The sequence below is a fragment of the Corvus kubaryi genome, unplaced genomic scaffold (genome assembly GCF_017639235.1).
Source record: "Corvus kubaryi isolate FWS band 111438036 unplaced genomic scaffold, C.kubaryi_AGA036_p1.0 split3-73, whole genome shotgun sequence".
Taxonomy (NCBI): Eukaryota; Metazoa; Chordata; class Aves; order Passeriformes; family Corvidae; genus Corvus; species Corvus kubaryi.
Genome location: NW_024582091.1, coordinates 33,890,503 through 33,910,281, shown reverse-complemented (window position 1 = coordinate 33,910,281; position 19,779 = coordinate 33,890,503). Strand labels below are relative to the sequence as shown.

The following is a 19,779-nucleotide window of genomic DNA, read 5'->3' as shown; positions in this document are numbered from 1 at the left end:
GAGGTTTATTTTTTGGGTTACTTCAAGGCACTAGATCCAAAGGTTATATTAAGTTATCATTTCAGACAGTCCAAACCTTTGGTAAACACTGGGGGGAGTGAGGGGGGGAGGTAGGGGGTGGGGAGAGAAGGAGGGTGGGGAATGCAGGGCTTGAAAATTCTTCTTTCAAATTTAATATTTTCTATCAGGAGAAGCCAGCTGGAGGGGAAGGTGCTCCTACCACAAAATAATTTTACTCTTGTTTAAGCATCACCAAAATAAAGCCTTTAACATCATCCCTCATTTGCTTGATTTTGGAATCTAATAATTTCATTGACTCCTGAAGTTCAGTAAGGCCTTTCATTTGCAGGAGTATTTGCAGGCGTCAGAAGACTTCCTTAATTTTTCTAAATGGGAGTCAGAGACCCACAGAGCTGAGGAGGGAGCCTGTGTCTGTCACTGGGTGACTTGGCTGCATCACAATTGGTCCAGGTATCCTAGTGCCCAACATCCATTGCTTTTGCCTGGGGACACCCACTCAGAGACCACCCCTGTGATAACCAGGCTTGTGGTGGTTTTGGGATGATGACAGTTTTAGGGAAAAACAATGAGAGTACCTCTTGGGAGTGTGCCATTTTGCTCTGGAGATCTGTTTTCACTCTTGGTATCTTGCTGCTCTTTCTGGCTGTGCCCTGCAGACAGAGTTTATGCCTGAGGAATAGCTCCTTGTTGTTCCTGGGGAAATGACAAAGAGGGTGGCTGGGTGAGGGAAACTGGATGGTGTCTTCCTGCAGTGAGAAAATCACACCAGTAAACCTGTAGCTGGTAATGGTGATGGCATGGTCTTTTTAGTGGAATATGAGTGACTGAAATCTGCCTGCTTGGTGTAAATAGAATTAATCTGTTTAAATATATTAATAGTTACAGTGAATGCTTGCTTCAGTGAGTGTGAAGTAGTGATGGACCCCTGGTTAATCTACCACAAAACTGTTTAAAGTGACTAACCCATGCTAGGACGACAAAGGGTAGATGTAAAATGAAGCGTCTGAGTGTTATGAAGTACTCCTGCCTGTGACAGGAGGCTGGCTGATATACACATGCAACATTAAATCATCTCCTTTTTCTGCCCTTTGTGTTTTGCCACAGGCTTTCACGTTATTAAATTCCGTGGCTCAGCAGTAGCGCTTTTTGTGTTAGAAAGCTTGGAGTTTAAAACCTCAATGAAGTTTCTCATTCCTGGGGTTGATTAGAGCTAAAAATGTCCACAGAGGTCATGCTTTGCTATGCATTGAGCAGAATGGGTGGTTACAAGAAAATGCTGACATTTTTCTAGGGACTGAGCAATACTGAGTGCTCAGAAACTATATCCTGGTCAGGGAATAACATATAGTTGATCCATGGGATAGAGCAGTGACATTGCTTGTTTGCTTGGTGCATGTTTCTGGGGGTTTTTTAATGCTGACTTTTGGTGAAGGGTCTGTTTTTCAGTTGAAATCAAAATAGAGCATTTAATGTGAATGATAATAAGGAAAAAGAATCCCACAAGAGCTCAAACTGTTTCTATCTTACTGACCTGTCACCTGGCCCCGCAGCTCCAGACAGATTAAATTTTTCAGTGATTTGTGGCAGCTATGATTTTTTAAGAACTCTCTAAGCTCCTTCCTTTAAATGAGATCTGTGTTATTCCTCTTTTAGTGGCTTCCTGCCCTCCACTTTTTATGTCAGCTAGCTTTAGACGGATAGGTGGTGCTTAGTATAACAAAGCTAAAATTTTAGAAGGTATTGAGCTTGGACAGATAAAAGGTAGCATTAAAAAGGAAACATTGGTTGGTTGGTGTAAAAGAGCTGTTGCAAACCTTTGAAATCCCTCAATGCCAGGTTTGTTTAAATATATCTTACAATACACCCAGTGTATGTGTCATAAATCTGCTTAAAGTTGAATGAATTTTCTTGGGAGTACAACTGCTACTGCTGGGCTGTCCTAGGATGATTTCAGCTATGAGGCAGTTGCAGCTTAGTATGTCATGGTCATATTTCGTGCCAGTGCAAAATCCTGATGGTGCTTTTCACTGCCAAACTTGATTTTTAAATGCTATTGAGTACTGCTTGTTTCTTGATGCGACCCCAGCACTGAGCTCTTCTACCACGGAAATGGAACACGAGCTGAATGCATTTGAGTTGAGGTTTTGGTTTTTTTGTGTCTTCTTTATATGATGATAAGGATAAATGTCTTTTATATCTTTTGAGATAACTCTGCTGTGGTTACTCTTATTTTCAGAGAAGAAATGGAGAAGATATTCCAGTTGCTCAGACTAAAAATATCAATCACAGAAGATTTGCAGCTACCTTTAAGTTGCAAGAGGTGACAAAAACCGACCAGGATTTATACCGCTGTGTAACTCAGTCAGAGAGAGGTTCCGGAGTGTCAAACTTTGCTCAACTTATTGTTCGAGGTAAAGTTTTAATTTTTTTCATTTTATCCAGTTAAATGCTTGTAATACCAGTGCTTTCTGCTTACATTTTTTATTTAGCCTCCATTTGCCTTGATCTGAAATGATCATACAAATATAGCCCTGTGAAATTGTCAGAAGATGAAAGACTGATTTGTAAAGCTTCTTAAAATTGCTTTCCACAGAATGCATCTGTGTAAAACCCTGATCCCACAGCATGTGGAATGTGCCTGCATGCTCTTCTGTGGATGCTATGTATTGAACTTAAGGTGCAAATCAGATTCCACCTATACATAGTTACCATTCCCTTTTAAAATCTGTTGCCTTGAGCACACTGGTAGTAGAACAAATAATACATTTTTCTGCTACCTGTGAGACAGGTAGATAAAGAGTTGTAAACTTTCACCCACCCAAGGATGGGGAGCATTGTGGAGAGGTTCTGTGATGATTTCCAACACTGAAGTAAAAGGAAAGAAAACTTGCTTTTCCCACTTGAAATATCTTTTTGGTTGAAATTAATTCAAAAGCCTGCTGGTGTGAAACCATAGCTTGTTTGTGGTGTGATCGAGTTGGTAATTTTTTTTTTTTTTCATTTTATGCTCTGGAAGCCTGTAATCTTGACTGGAAAAGGATATGGTTGAACATAGGAGTTCAGTTCTCACTTCCAAAATTGTGTGCTGTATGACCTGTAAGCTATTGAACCACTTCTTACCTCATTGTGTCACCTCCAAAACTGCCCATTTTATTATGAGCTGTGATGAGGCTTACTGGTTTGTAAAAGGGAGAGAGAAGTGGTGTACAAAATCTATTTGTGGGGCTGCTGCGTGGTGGAGGGGCTGTTTTGGCCAGGTAGGGGCAGGGGTCTGACACACAGTGGGTTCTTGCTCGGTTTGTTGGTGAAGCAGTGGGCTGTTTGCTCAGTTTGGCATCTTGTAGTCAGACACTGAATCTGGAATGGGGACAGGGAAAGCAAGTTTGTCCTCAGCCTGTAAAAATAAAAGTAGTGTAGGAAATGCCCTGACCTATTTTTTATCTGGTATTTGCTGGCAGAGGTCTTTTCCCTGGGAGACTAATTGATTGAGGTCAATCAGGTTTTATGGCTTCTATAAAACATCAATAAAAATGGGCCTTGATGACTACAAGGATTTAGACAACATGTTAAGAGCTTCTTTTTATTCTGTTAGATGTACTTTTTGTCTAACAAACTGCAAGATGCTCTTCATCCTAATAAATTGAAATAAGTCCTTTTGAAGCAAGAAAACAAACTTTTGTTGTTAGAAAGGCAGGGAAAATCAATGTATTTATCCAATAAATGAAGTTTTCTATTTTTTTTCTAGTATAAAACAGCAATAAAATGATGTTAAGAACACTATTTGTCTCAAAAAAACCCTAAGGCAAGAATATAAAATTTCATAGAACCATCTTTTAAAATGCATAATCTTGTCCTACTGAAAAACGTAGGTAATTTCATAGATAACACCATATTTATGGCTCAAGGCATAAATCTGATATTTAACTATATATACAGCAGCTATAGAATTGTTGGGGTTTTTTTTATTTTAAGGTTAATTTTACTCTTTGTGTGCTTTTTATTAGAATTTTAGCTGTTTTTAAATATAGATATACGCACACATACATATATATATATATTTATAAAAAAAGTATTTTAAAAACCCCCAAAAGATAAACCTTCCCAAACCATTTTCATCTATTTGACATCATGGTAGAGAACAAAGATATATGTTTTATAGTTGGATTTATTGCTTGCTGTTGTATTTGAAAAGCAGTATACAGTAATATATTTTCTTGTTTGTCTGGATAACTGCTAAATAAATCTTGTTAGCCAAAAAAGCATACCCATACCCTTAGGGATCAGCTACCCTGGTGTTAAAACTGTACTGAAAATTAACCATAATGACAGGTCCTATATCTCAGTGGCACTTTAAAGCTGACATCCTGCTACATGGATACAAAAGATGATAATTTTAAAGGAAATTTTTGGGCCACTGATATGAATTGGCTTTAATAAGAGCTGGCATAGTATTGCCCATTGTCAAAGATGACCCAGGGGAAAGAGTTTATTAGTGAGTTTCCTTCTAAACTGGAAGTGACAGGGCATGCTTGGGGCCCTTTTGTTGCTGTTTGTAACAAATGAAAATTTCGCTGCAGAATTCTCATGCTGAAGAGTATTGATCTGTGTGTTCTCACAGCCAGAGGAGGGGAAAAAACCAATGAAACACAATTTACTTTGTCATGGCTTTAGTATTGCTTCCAGATAATTCTGAGTAACGATAGGGTCTTCGGTTTGTAGAAGCCAAACTTTATTGACAGCAGTGTTTATTAGAGAGCCAGGGATGAGGAACAGGAGTTGTTGCTCAGTAGCTCAAAACCTTGCTGTTTAGATACATGGCCAAAATATGGATATATCTTGGGATATGTTTATACAGACAAGTGATACCATAACACAGGTGTAGAGGCATCTGACACTTTCCTGATGAGCAGACAATAAGTTAGTCTTGGTAATGAAAGTTTCCAGTTCTATAATGCATATTAAGTTGAAACATCTTTATTTCATTTTGAGCTTTAGCAGAAGAATTACTTTTAGTGGAGTTCTAAACTCTATTACAGATGTAGTTACCTGGGGGGGATGGTGTACATTTAAAGACCCTGAAAGGGATAACTCAATTGCTCTGATTAGTTTTTTGAAGAAAAAATTGAACTAGAATAGGATTTATAATTAAATTAAGAGATTTTACCAAAAGTAGTTCCAGTCAATGATTTAACGTCTCACCTTTGTTTAGAGCTCATCTTCAGCTCCCAGCTCAGTGGCTGCATTGTATTGATTTTTTACATGGTTTCTATGGCATTGCTATTATTCTTGAATGCATGCAGAAGTTCTCCCTTTCCCCTTCCTTTTACAGGAAGTTTGGTGATGTCATTACTGTTAGTTGACTGTACTAGTTTGAAAACAAACCAGTGGGAGGCACTAAGTCAGAATAACAATTTAATGGAAATTAAAGAAAAGGGGAAAAAAAAGGTAAAAGAAAACACTGTCAAACTGACAGAGTCAAGGTACAACCTGACACCCTGTTAGGCAGGGTGGTGGTAGCAGTCTGGTAGAATGGTGGCTGCAGTCCTCTGAAGCGGTGATCCTGTAGTAAAACAGTCTGCTCTTCCTCAGGAAGTCCAATGGTGGCTGTGTAGCTCCTGTCCTCTGGAAATCCAGTGGGAAGCCGGTGTCTCTGGTGTTCAGCCTCAGATTATATCCACGATGGGATGCTTGGTTCCTCCCTCTGGGCGGAGCATCTCACAATGGGGTAACGAGTCATGAGGCCAAGTGTTGATTAGGCTCATTAACAGGAGAATAGTCCGGAGGGAGTTATCTCTGAGTCAGGCGGCAGGACAATGATGGGCAATTAACAGAAAGATAGTCTGGGGGGAGGAGGCAAGGAAACACTGCCCCACCTGGTTTCAACGGCTCCTGAGGATGGTAATAGAATACACTGCAACCCAGGACATTGACTTACCCTCCTGAATATGTCCATCAGATTAATTGTCTATTTATATTTTCCCTGGTAAATTGGCAGTTTCTGGGAAGGGAGTTTCTTGAAGTCTTCTGGGTTGTCTGCACTGGAACTTGAGGGAGATGCTGGGAGGGAGGGAGGAACAGTACCTGTGATAGATAAGAGTGAACAAGAAGACACTGACGGTTTCTTTCTTTTTCCTTGTTTCTTGTTTGCTTTTGAGAACAAGTGTATCATGATCTCAAAGTCTTTCTGCTCCCTTTGCTGCTTAGTGTGGAATTTTAGAAATTAAGTGCCCAAAGTGCCCACACCTGTGCCCTGGCTCGTGTATATTTGATATATAAAACTGTGTAGCCTTTCCAAGTTACAGTATCAAATGTTCTGATCTTCAGTCAGTAGAGAACTTTGCCCCATAATCACTTCTTGCACTGTTTCATTGTTCTGAGCTCTTAAAAATGTACTGGAATGTTTCTCTGAAGTTGTCAGTATTCGCCAGAAAAGTTACCTTGTGCATCAAGAAAAAGGTAGTGCCCAACAAAGCTGTGATCAACTTCTTAGTTGATGTGGCATGTTAAAAGTGGCTGGGAGATGGGGATGAAGCTGATGTTACATGCTCATGTGGTTAGTTAGCAAAACTTTGTAAAATAACCCAAATTCAGTTTGTCCCCGTTTGGAATGTCTTACTCTTGGGCAGTGTTGCAGGGACTGTGAATAAAATCACCATTTTCTTTGGCTGCAGTACTTGGAAGATACAGGTGATAAGCCTCTATTTTCATTTTAATATATATTAATAACAGTTTGTTGCTCTGATTGTCAAAAAAAAAAAGAGCAAACCACTTTCTTAAATGGTATGATAATGAATTGTACTTTATATAAGGTGTTTGTATGTTTTCCCAAGTCTGTTTTCTTCTAAAGTAGCTGCATATTATTAGCAAAATAATTGTACAACACTTGATATTATGCTATTAAATGCTGCAAAATCAGCAGGAAATATGGTATATTTTATTTTATGTAGTGGATCTTGCACATATGAGTTGGAAGAAAATGTTTGTTAAAGATAAGTGATAAAAATATGTGAATCAAAATGTATGAATCAAATATAGTATTTGTTAACCTATGGATGGTTCTATCATGTCTGGTTCTACTGCTAAGTTTATAAGTTTATTTGAGTCATAAATTGCAGCAATTTTTAATGTTTTTATGATGTAAATTCTTTTTCTTTTCAACATTTCTTCATTCAACCAAAATGGCTCTTCTGTACTGGGTTCAAAGCAAGGGGAAGTCTCTGTCTTGATTTATAGTTCCAATATGGAATTGTCTTCATCTGCCTGGTAAATCCAAGTTAGTAATAGCAAACAAAGGCAGTGTTCCTCCACTGTCTTCTGAATGTTCTTCCAAAAGTTATAAGTTCTGATGAACTGACCTGTTTTATCAGTTTGTGGATATCATTGTTTCTTGTATTTGATTTGACATTGCAAGCAGTCTCTCTTCTGAGTCATCAGGTTCAAGTTTTGGTGGAGTTTGGTGGGGTTTTATTCTTCTTTGTTTGCCTTACTGGGCTGAGTTTGCTATCAGGAGCAGTTCTTGTTATGCAAGCCTGACAGTGATTTTTCTGCCTTTTTTGTCTGAATCTCTTTAGGGATTTTGTATAGGAAAACTAGTAATTTGGCTGGTTCCCGGTGATGCTAGAACACTGTGAAGATGGAGTTTGCCCCTGGCAAATAATGGGAGCACTATTTTTTTTTTCTTACAAGAAAGCTTTGAAATATTTCCATTTGAGAAAGCTGTGGACTGAAATGCACTTTCCAAATTTCACTGGTAGTTGTTTTTTTCTGGGAAAAAAAGGTGAACTCTCTAAACTTGCTTCAGATGTGTGTACTCAATTTTGTGACTTGGCTTATTTGTTCAGTATAATAACAGACTTAAAAATACGCCAAGGAGAGCACTAGGTGGCAGGTAAAAAGTAAATACATCAGGTAGCCTGAATTTATACTCCCTGCCTGCAAATAGACTGAAGTATTTTTATACCAATTTTGCAAAATGCCCCATATTTCTGTCCTCCATTATTAAGTTCTCTGATAAATAGGAAATTCATTAGAAAAAATTTTCCCCCCTTCTGGTGCTATTACCCAGCATCATAAGTATTAGACAGTTCAGGTTTTTGTGATGCTATGTAATATGTTCAGAAATTCTCCAAGAGACAGAGGCTTTGGACTGTATTTTTGAAGAGTCTTGAAGAGGGCCTTTGGAGTGTGTTTTTCTGAACGAACTCAGTTTCACACCAGAGAGGAAATTAGGGAGAGAGATTTGCAGTGCAAGTCCATTTATTGAAATCTGTGGGCTTTACATCACTACCTTGTAAAAGTTTCCTTTTCAGTCATCACCAGACCTCAACAGAGGTATGCAAATATTTTATTTGAGTCAGAAGACCCCTGTGGCTGCCATTCTTGATTCATAAGATGCATTCCTGGAGTATTGATATTAATACTGCTACACTTTTGGATACTCAGCTCATCTTCAAAATTACTTTTTACTCTAAGTTTCCTCATTAGTTGTAGCCTAGTCCTCACATGGCTGTATCCCTGCAGGACGAGTAGATGACAATGTCATATTTACTTTGCAGTGTTTGGAAAAATAAGGAAATTATTTTGTGAGGTTTTCTAAACCTTGCTAATAAAACACAGGTTGTATTTTGGGTGTATGTTTAGGTATAAGCATTCTTCAGAGAGTCCAGGATCCAATTAAGTTGATATTTTTATGGCATTCTCTGGTTTTAATTTCTCTACTGTATTAAGATCTTATCCTCTTTAAGTAGGTTTAACATGTGAATCTTCCTATTTTCAATCCTCTGTTTCTTACAGAAGGTAAAGAGGGTCTGTCACCCTGAAGTCAAATCCCAGCGTTCTTTACATAAAAAGAATGAAACAAGAATATAGGAAAATGCCTCAGAAAAACTTTACGTTCATAATGAATAAATTGAGCCAGATAGGAGTCTCAGTTTTGTCATTCGTCTACATATCAGAAAGAATAGCAGCTTCACTTTCAGGCAACTCTTCTGTGGAAGTAACTCTGCTCAGCTCCTTTGCTGAGGCAATATTTGTCTCTGGTTTATATCATTAATAGGGACATTGCTCATTTTCTTTAGGAAGTGCAGGAAAGTTGCTTTTGCTGGAGAAGCAGGAGAAAACAGTTTTGGCTGGATTTTTCAAAGGAGCCAAAGAGACTTTGTTTCACATGAGGTAACAGAAATGCCAGGGATTTGGCATAGGCTCCATTCCATCTTTCTGCGTTGAGTAGTCTTGGCTGCACAGGTTTACATTTGAAATGACAGTCACAGAATGGCTGAGATTGAAAGGCACCTCTGGAGGTCATCTGGACCAAACTCCCCCTGCTCAAGCAGAATCACCTAGGGCCAGTTGCCCAGGATCATGTCCAGATGGCCTCTGAATATCTCCAAGGATGGAGATTCTACAGCCTCCTTGGGCACCCTGTGTCAGTTCTCAGGCACCCTCACAGTAAAAAAAGTGTTCCCTGATGTTCAGAGGGACCTTCGTGTACTTCACTTTGTGCCCAGTGCCCCCTGTTTTGTCACTGGGCACCACTGAAAAGGCTCTGTCCTCTTTGCGCACTCCCTTCAGGTGCTCATACACATTAGCAATATTCCCTGAGCCCTCTCATCTCCAGCTGACCAGTCTACTTGAAGTCTTTCTAATGTGAACTGGTGCTTTATTGTAGTTCTGATGTGCTCTTCAGGAAGACCTGAAACATTTAAGGTAAAGCACATGTTTTGCTTTTATTTCATAAGACATGAGTTTTGTACTGATTTTATAGGCTAAATTAATATTCTCATTAGGCAAAACCTAACATTTTCAGTGCTGCTATGCATCTTGTTAATGTATTGTCTGAACTTAGAGGTGACTGGTCTGGATCAGAGCAAAAACCCAAGTCCTGTAGCTCTGTGTCCTGCCCTGATAGCCAGTGTTTGGAGCAGAGTATCGGGGAAAAGTAGATGTAGAGGCATCCTTTGTTTACATAGAGTTTTTCTGTCCCAGGGGTCTGTGGTTCAGACATCTTCTAAGTAAAGGGCAATAACCTCTCAGCCTAGACAGAGGTGTTGTGCCTTAGTTTCTCACTCATAAGCATGCAGGAACCAAACAGATTCACGATTAACTAATTAACTTACTTGGTGCAAGGGCCGTTTTCTATTTATAGTTTTCATTGCCTGGTGTATACTTTTTCCTGACATCTGTGATGGATGTTGATGCTTTGTGGCACTTTGATTCACAAGTTCAAGCAGCATGAGTTCCTCTTGTGTTTCCTGCAAGGCTTCAATACTGCCTGCATGAGAGCACATGGGATAGGAAACTCTGTGAAAATCCTCTTCTCTCTTCCCTGCTCGCTTCTCAGGGGCAAGAAGCATGATGGGAATGCTCTTTCCACAGGCTCCAGGTGGAAATCAGAACAAAAGGAAAAAGAGCAGGAGGAGGAAGGCTGGGGATGCTGACAATTTGCTGGATCTATGTTTGCATGGCTATTTTTACATCTTTTTGAGAGCTGCTTTTCTATATGTGAATATCGTTGCATTTCTAGGTATTTGATCACGTCTAGAACTACAGATAGCTTTTCTTCTGTCATTCCTAATTAGTAAGTGTGACACTATTTTGTGTGTCATTAGGTGTGACGCTGTTCTGTGTCCAGGAATGAACACATAGCAGGCCTGACTGGTTTTGTGATGGCCGTCTTTGACCAAGTTACATAAACATTCAGACAGGAATGTGCTTTCAAAGCAAATCTCCAGAAAAGGGCCCTTCCCTGCTTGCCAAGCAGTGGACTGCTACTTGCTCCTGTCAGGTCTTGTGGAGACTTTGCCATGGCTTGGCAGCAAAATAAATACAGCTGCAGGGTCAATGAAAATCAGTGGAGGCCTACAATGGGGAGTGACCTGGGATGAACTTGACCAAGTGGCTCACAGTGGCAGAGGAGTTAACGCTGTTCTGTCAGGCTTAGTGCTGGCTTTAGGTAATATTCCTCAGGGGTTTTCTGCTTCTGTGGCAGATCAGGTATCACCTGCTCTGCCTACCCCAGCAAAGACAAGATATGATGCAGCTTCACTCAGCCTGAATCAAAGTGGTATTGCTGGTGATACCCCACATGTGGCATCAGCGACTGCGTGAGTGAGGTCTCACTCTTTAGGTGCACTCCTATACCTCTGCCATTTCCTCATGTGCCTCCTTATTGTGAAAGTACTCGAGTGAATCCAAACACCAAATAAAGCATTTGGGAAATTAAAATGTGGTCACATTGAATAGTGGGATTCTTGTTGGCCTTTAGGCTTGATAGGAGTCAGTGCAAAGGAAAAAAAGAGGCACGGGAAAATCTTTTGACAGGTGTCACTTCAAGGAGGAAATAAGGGGGTTCTTTGTTTCTTATATCTGTGTTTTATCCAAGTGCAGTGGCATGAAGATCATTTGCAGTAATGTGATTCTTCTCATTTTAATTAGAGATGTCTCCAGACTGCCCTACCACATCACTGCTGTATTTCACTTGGATAATTTCCCTTCCAGTATCTGGTCTGTCTCTACATTTATTTAAATCAAATATTTCATTTGAATACTGCAGCTCGGAATGGTCTCTCTCAGTTTAAATGCCACAGACATTAGTGTGGAGGTTAAAATATTTACTTAAGTATAGACAAAGTTCCCTTACCTGCCATCATATTCCAGTTTGGGGGAGGGGAAAACCCCTCTAGATTTGACATCTCTGTATTGTGCAGAGTTGTTAAAAAGGGTGCCAATGAGTAGATGCATGGTAATGATGAAAAGGAGTGCATTTGGAATTCAACATAGATGGCAGAAATGCAGGGTGTCAGAGAAGCCGTATATTAAAGGGAATTTGAATTGGAAACTGAATCCCAACCTGCCACTGGGGGCATTTTGATCATTTTGATTTATTAAACTTTTATAACAGCATTCAGATGAAGCTGAATTAAAACGCTTAGTCTTGGGTGGTTTATGGTACACAAGTCATCATGCTAGTGAAGTCTCACCGTGATCAATGTAGAGTTAATTTAAGTCGCTTTTTGAATGCAGGTGTACCTGTGTGCTTTAGTACGTATTTAAAAATCTAACAGTGTTCTAATACTGAATCACTTAACAAAAATACAGAATGAAGCCATACTGACATTTATTTTCAGCTGCATTTGAGTGAATCTTGCTATTAAATTGTAGTTGAACTGCAGGAAAACAAACTGCGTATATATTCTTATACCAATTTTAAATATTGATAAATATACATGCATTATAAAATAGCTAGCTGTGAAAATACAACTATTTCCTTGAAAAAGGGTCATACTGCTAAGGACATAGATGCTTGTATTGTACTGTTCTGACCATCTCCCAGCCTCAGCAGCTGGACGTAGTCTCAGTGTGCACCATCCCTGCAATAAAAAGAAATCAATTACTATTAGAGTGGCACCGTAGGTTAAAGGCATTACAGGTTCACACTCAGTTTTGCAGCAAGGAGATGATACTTCGCTGCAAATGGGGAATGATGCAAAAGATGGATGAGACAGAGTTCAAGGAGCAGTACTGTGAGGGTCTGGCACTATCATTCCAAGCTGTCTCAGAGACATGATGGATGATTCAATGGCAAGAAGCAATAATACCCGATGATGAGAGATTCGTCTCCAGATCTTGAGCCCACTGCATGCTGTCTACCTGTTAGTGTTCTAGCGGCATAATGGTTCCTGATGTGTTATGAAGAACTAAACTACTGTACTTAAGCAGCTAAATTGGTATGTTGAATTTAGTAACCTAGATTTTTTTGGCAGCTTCTATGAAAGCAAGTAGCATATCAAATGCTCCTGCACATGGTAAATTTAATTACCTCTTATTTATGCATGGTACCTGTTGACAGGATCTTGTAAACTATGCTAATATGATAGGTAATTTGTTACCTCAAGAAATCACTTTCTATGTGCCCTCTGATCATTATCATGAAACATGATAAGTGATCTAGCACATGAGGTGTAAATGAAAATGAAGTACATACTTTGATTCTATGTCTAAATTGTCGCTCGAAAAGTTGTTGCAATTATAATGGAATTTATCTCATAAAAATATGCTCTGCAATGTATCAATGACGTTTAATCATCTTGGTTGGGGAGTTATTTGAAGATAATTTTAAAGAGATTATAAAAAGTTCACTCAGAGTAGTTTGCATAGAAGATTTTTTTCTTTCCTAAATAGTTTTAAATATTTGTCTGTTTAATAATTCATACCGCAGGATTTTTCTGCAGTGTTAACTGCTGGAATATTTGCAGAATTATATAGAAAGGAGTGAGAAACAGATCTGCCTCTCCTGAAGAGGGAAACTTAGCTACATGCAGAAAGATAGATTTCTTCCTGCTGAGATGCAGTGTTGAATTCAGATGTGCTGGTTTACTAGAGAGCTTGTCATTGAGATTGATATGAAACTGCTAACAGGCATGTCCTGGAGAACATTTAAGGAGTGTTACAAGGAAAATGAATGTGTTTCTGTCCCCGGTTCCCCAGATATGTTCACATTGCTAATGGCAGAGTCTGTGTCCCACCTCCTTCATGAGGAAGGATGACAGTGTTGCATTAGGACTGATGTTCGAATTTTCATCTCTTCCCTAAATTTTTTGTGATTTTTATTTTGTTTCATTTTAAACTTCTTTGTTTCCAGGATCTCATCTACAACATTTCATGTAGTTATTCTGCGTCCATTTTCTTAGCCTTTTAGCATATCTTGTAGTGGCAAACATTTTGAGTGTACCATCCCAGTTGATGTCTATTTGTGGTATCAAGTGCAATTTTTCACTTTCCTGAATTCTTTATTAGTAAACCAAAGAGAAAATTTCTGTAGATGAGTTTGGGGACTAAACAGAGAAAAAACACAGTGAACAGTGTTAGAAAAAAGTGAGAGCACCTTCTTAGGAATCAAAACTTGCTTAGGAATTTACTTATATTAGAAACCTTACAGACTAATAAGAATGGTCAGTAGGGATGGTAGGGAAAAGCCTCTCAACAGTCAAATTTACAAGAGTTACCTTTTTCCTTCAAGAAAGGAGGATGAAAGTACAAAATAACACAGAATGATAGAATTGTCAAGGTTGGAAGAGACCTTTAAGATCATCAAGTCCAACCGTCAACCTGGCAGTACCATTGTAACCCCTAAACCACCAAACCATCACCCAGTGCAAGATCCAGGCACCTCTTAAACACCTCCAGGGATGGTGACTCCACCTCCTTCCCAGGCAACCTATTCCAATGCCTGACCACCTGAACAGTGAAAAAATTTTTTTGAATATCTAATCTGAATCTCCCCTATCTCAGCTTAAGGCCTTTCTCTTTGATTGTCTCACTGCAGGCACAGCAGGAGAGATCAGTCCCCACCTCACTGCAACCTCCTTTCAGGGCATTGTAGAGAGTGATGAGGTTTCCCATGAGCTTCCTCTTCTCCAGCCTAAACAAACCCAGCTCCCTCAGCTGATCCTTATAAGACATGTTTTCTTGACCTTTCATGAACCTGGTTGCCCTTCTCTGATCACAATCCTTAATCAGTGTGATCTGAAAGACATAGATACTGCATAGTGTTAGTTATAAAGCAGGGAGAACTTTTGATAGGTTCCAGGTTTATTAAGAATGATAGTCCTAACTTTGTGTGAATTACTTAATTTGAATGAATAAATACCAGCAAAAATACTTTGCTCAATTTAGAGTTTTTCTCTGGATATTTCCATAAATAAATGGATCATAAGGCAAATGAATTTGAACTTTATTTGAATGTACCAAGCATCTTATAGTTTGTGGAACCTAGATTAATCTTTTATTAACTTTTTTGATATTTATAGTAGCTCTTTGCTCCTTGTGCCTGTCTTGTAGTAGATCCTGTAAGCCATATGGAACTGTACCTGTTTGTGGACACAAGGAAGAATACTACAAAGTGTCAATGCCATATGTGTTTTTAGTAAAGCTGTCTTACGTTAGTAAGCTGGCTTACTCATTTCCCGAGAAAATCAAGAATATTATATTGATTTCCTGATCTTTTTCACCATCCAGTAAAGATTAAGTCTAAAAATTTTTTTTTTCTTTTTCTTTTTTTACCTGAAATTGGAGTTCTGAGTTTATGTGAAAATCTCAGCTTTATTCTTATGTTGACATCCTCATGGTAATGTAAGTTGTATTTTTAAACAACTGGAGATATAAAGGCTACTGATTTTGAAGGGAGAGGGGGTAAGCTAGATGTTTTTCTATGGCTTAAAAATTGAGATTGAAGTCTCATGACTTTTAATGCTTGCTTTCAACTTTACTCTGACTTTGAATGATGTTGACAGCAGTTGGAAATGTCTTGACTAATGATTTATTCTTCAACTTTCCACTTCTCTTAGACTGGATGACTTGCATAGCCTAGAAAAAACAAGCTACATTTAGTGTGATCAAGTTTGTGATCTATGGGCTGCATCACCCCCCAGCCATGGGAATATTTTCCCCTTCTTTTTATTGGAGATAGAAAGGAGCAGCTGTTTGGCAGTGTATGAAGCTTGGCAGCTGGATACTTTCAGGGTACGGTTGCAGGGTGGTTTGTTGTTTTGTTTTGTTTTTTTAATATGTGATGTTGAGGCACAGTTCCTTCTTTGAATGTGTACAGCATGGCACTTGGCCACCTTAGTGCACTGAAGAGATCTGCAAGTTTGCACAAGTATGGCATGCTGCAATCCTCACTTTTGCCAATGCCTTTTCTGTTTTGGTCTTTTCCCCTATTTTGCACCTCTGGACTTTCTGCAATGTGATTTAAGTCTGCCATTTTTGTCCTCTACCTGTTGGTTGCTACTTCTATCAGTGGAACAGAGAAAATGCTGTCAGGTGGAATGTGGCAATAAATGACAATGATGTAATTGAAAGGTGATAAAAAAGTCTGTTTTACTAGAAAGAATAGCTCCTTTTCCAAAAGGTTTTGTAAAGGTAATATAATTGGACACTTCAAGAAAAAGATTGGACTGTGTCTATTTTCTGGCTGGCTGCAGACATGTTTAAGATGTATTTTGAGTTTAGGCTTACAGACTTCTTTCCTGAGATTTGTCTTTGTTTTATGTGAGAAATTGCCTCCACCTTTTAATATTTACTTTTTGTTGCTAAAGTTCTTTACCTTCAGCCACCTCCTAATGCCATTTCAGGAATCTGTTTGACCTTCCTCTTGCATTTTTCCTTCAACACGGCTGCCTAAAGAAATATTTAATGAGTTTTATTTTTCCTGGGAACACCTTCAATACCTACTTGACCTCTAATTAGGTATGTGGACTATGCAACACAAAGAATTGTGCCCTAGTGACACTTTTTTTCCCTCCAAATTACTGTCATTATCAGTGACATTTTCACAATTAGAAATAAAATTATCCTTGTTTTTTTACTTTCAATTGTTCCAGGAACAGCTTTAGTATACAGCTTTGAATAATATTATAAGAGGTCAAAGAACTGATAGAGAGAACACAGGCTGGCTTTTCATTCAGGCCAAATCAAGTGATGGTTTCAAGAAGTTCACCAAGCAACTTTCTGGAGTTGCAGACAGATAAGAGCGGTTTAATTGATGTTTTGTTTTGTCCAGATTTTGCTGCCCTTTACGTAAAACCAAAAGAAGCCCTAAATTAGGAATTGAATGGTATGTCAGTACTTCCAGGCTGTAACAAAGAATTTTTAAGACGTGTCGTGGAAGGAAGACAATGTTCTTGCTCTGAAGCAGAATGTTTTGTATGGGTGCTATTGCTTACATTATAAAAAATGGAGGGGACAGGCAGGGGAACATGTGTGCCGAACAGTACGTGCAAACAGTCACCTTATTAAGGAGACTATCCCGCAAGACATTTGCATCATTAGGACTTCTGATAATTAAGATAAACTATACTTCAGTATGGAGAAAGCCTTCTCGCCAACTGACTAAGCAGATGCCAAGTGGAAGCAAATGAAGCTAAGTAGAGTTCTCAGGCAATTAACAGAAATTAATGGACCAGGTACATACAGTCTGTTTCCTGTGGGTGTCAGTTTGGTGTCCTTGCCCTTCCTGCACTTTCAGCTCAGATGACTTTCAGGGGTTTAGCACCTGAGGTTTCCTTATTGAAATTTGCTGGGATTTATCACCTGCTTAGCAAAGCTCACAGGATTCCTGTGGGGGATTAGAAATTTCACAGGATTCTAGAATTTTAATCGATTGAGTGGGAATAATTGAAGCAATTCTTTCATGACAAGAAACCAGTTTTGACTCATAGCATAGTGTTACAGAGGGAGACTTCCAGAGGAACTTTCACTGAGTAAAGAGCTGAAACCTGTCACTTACTGTTTGGTCTGATTTCAACCTCATATTGCCATAATTTATGAAGCTTCCTAATCTGTGAGGGAATTTCTTGCATACTCTGTTTTTGACTGATTCTGTGCCCCATGAACGGATTTATACACCAATTATTTATTTGTTTATTTATTTGTTAGACCCTTCCTTAAAGATATATATGTAGGCATGGGCAATGTCTGTTTGTGCATCAGTATCTGATATTACAGTAGAGGCAACAAAAGGCATGGTCCTACCTCTCTTTTCTCTCCGACTCCCCATTTCTGCTTCTTTTACATCAGAAGCATGCTTGTCCCTCTCTCCAGTGAGCTGACTGGGGAGCTAAATTTGAAAAACTCCTGACACTGCAGAAAGAAGTGGATGTTTTTGTGTCAGACTAGTTTACTTGTAGTAGAACCACTAGTCTGGAAAAGATGGAAAGACCAGAAAAGAGGTGGTAGTTCACTCCCCACAATGATGTTGTTGTTTTGGGTTGGCTTAGATATAATGTTAAACTGCATCCTCAGCCTGCTTTGTGGGTGGATTACGCTGTGCTGCAAAAATCTTGGTGCCCACAGAGAATTGTGGTGTGGGAATTGTTCCTGAGATAAACACTGTTGTCTTGGGGGTTTTATTTGGTAGCAGCTTCCTTGTATGAACATGCCCTTAGAGAAGTTGATATAACAGAAGGGGGCTGACAGGAGATGCAAGTATGTTCCCTCAAGCCCACACTATCTTGTCATAGCTGCGGAGATAACCAGATACCAGAATGATAGGCCTTAATGTAATGGGCCTGAATAGAAAAATCCCATAGTAAAATTCATCTTTGTGTTGTTACGGAAAAGAACTGGTGGAGTTGCTATGGAAGAGGAAGAAATTGACCAGGAAAAGAAATGGTAAATAAAAAGGAAAAGAAAGATAAGTAAAATATTTCTCTTGAACTGGACATTCAGTTTAATTTCAGAATGCTCTTCAGGCCATTTAAATACATAAATACAATAACATTTGGAGTGGCTTTTCAACAATATACTAATGAAGTAAGCTATTATGGTTTGTATAGATGTAATTAAAGCATAGAAAAGCAAACATAACTGTGTAGTTGTTTTATCAGTAGTATTCAATGAATAATAAGATAGACAACTATGCACATATCACTGTGCTGCTCTGAAACATATTTGAAATTTTCACCCAAAGGAAAAAAATGGGGGAAAAATGCATTCTAGTCAAAGGATTTGTTGAATCTAAATTAAAAATATTCTTCCACTGAAGAAAAAGTGACTGATTGCAATATTAGAAGTAATTCAAATTTCTCAAAAGGATATTTAAAAAGAGGGAGGGCACTGTAAGGTGTTCATAATTCATAGAAGAGAGAAGGCAATACAAAGGCAAAAATAGTATGCTGAAGAGTAAAGGATTATGAACTTGGGTGAGAAAAATGCCATGAAGACTCATAGGTGGAATAACAGGTGTTTTGTGGCTTTTTAATAATTGACTAATATATGATGTAAACGGGGCATGAACAGAAATGCTTCATTGAATAACTTGAGAAAAATTAGGCAACATATCAAAGGGAAAATGTTTTGGTCTCTTTAGTGCTTTCAAAGGGTATTTTGAGCTTCAGCAGTGTTACTGGCCTGCTTCTGTTACCCATTTTTTGTATTGTAGAGAAAGAAATGATAAATAATTCAGGCCAAGAAAAGTATAAATATCACCGAGTTAGAATACTCACCTACATGGGAACTACTTAAACTACCTGTGAAACAATGGTGGACAGCAGGGCAAAACATTTTGCTTTGGCAGGACAGGCTGTGTAGACAAGTGGTAGTTTTATCTTCTTTTAAGGTATTTTAGCAGTTATAAGCCCCAGTATTGCTCATGGATGGGCCTGCAGTGAGAAGCATCAGGGGAGTTCAAGCAAGCTATTTCACTTGCTGACGTTGTTTACCTTTGTTGTTCATTTTCCCCACACGTTGAAGCGATGATGGGATAGGAAAAAAAACTTCCTAAGATGTATGTGGAATGACTTAACGAAGGTACAACATAATTATGGTCGTCTTACTACGTCTATATTACGTTAACCATTCAGGGATGTAAATCAACAGAAAACTGATCTCTTTTCAGTTGGCTAGCTTATATTGCTTTGGCTCTGCAAAGTAGCTTTTGTTTTAAAATCTAGAGTTCTCCATTCAAGCATCAGAACAAAAAAAAAGAAACTTTGATAATTTATAATTAAATGTGAAGGAAATGTGACCACACAGTCATGGGCTATCCACACTCTGAAGGAAGAGGATAGTTGGATCATTAGTAGATGTATGGAGAGGGCACTCACCTATAATGCATTACATGGATTGAAGCCTATGGGTTATTTCCAGTATTGTCCAATAGTCAATGAGTAGCTTGACAGCTAGCAGCAGTTTGGTAGCTTTTTTTGCTTCTAGAGAGCATGATAGTGAGTTCAGAAAATATTGCTACTGGGCCAAGATCTT

The 19,779-nt window shown here is 38.7% G+C and overlaps 1 protein-coding gene across 18 annotated transcripts in view; it reads left to right on the top strand.

Moving 5' to 3' along the window:
* PTPRK (protein tyrosine phosphatase receptor type K) overlaps positions 1–19,779 on the top strand; it is a 389,377-nt gene that overhangs the window by 187,181 nt on the left and 182,417 nt on the right. For all 18 annotated transcript variants that reach the window (XM_042017411.1, XM_042017415.1, XM_042017404.1 and 15 more), the window contains exon 6: positions 2,258–2,432. In XM_042017411.1, coding sequence (XP_041873345.1) covers positions 2,258–2,432 — 175 coding nt within the window. The remainder of the gene's footprint in view (positions 1–2,257; positions 2,433–19,779) is intronic.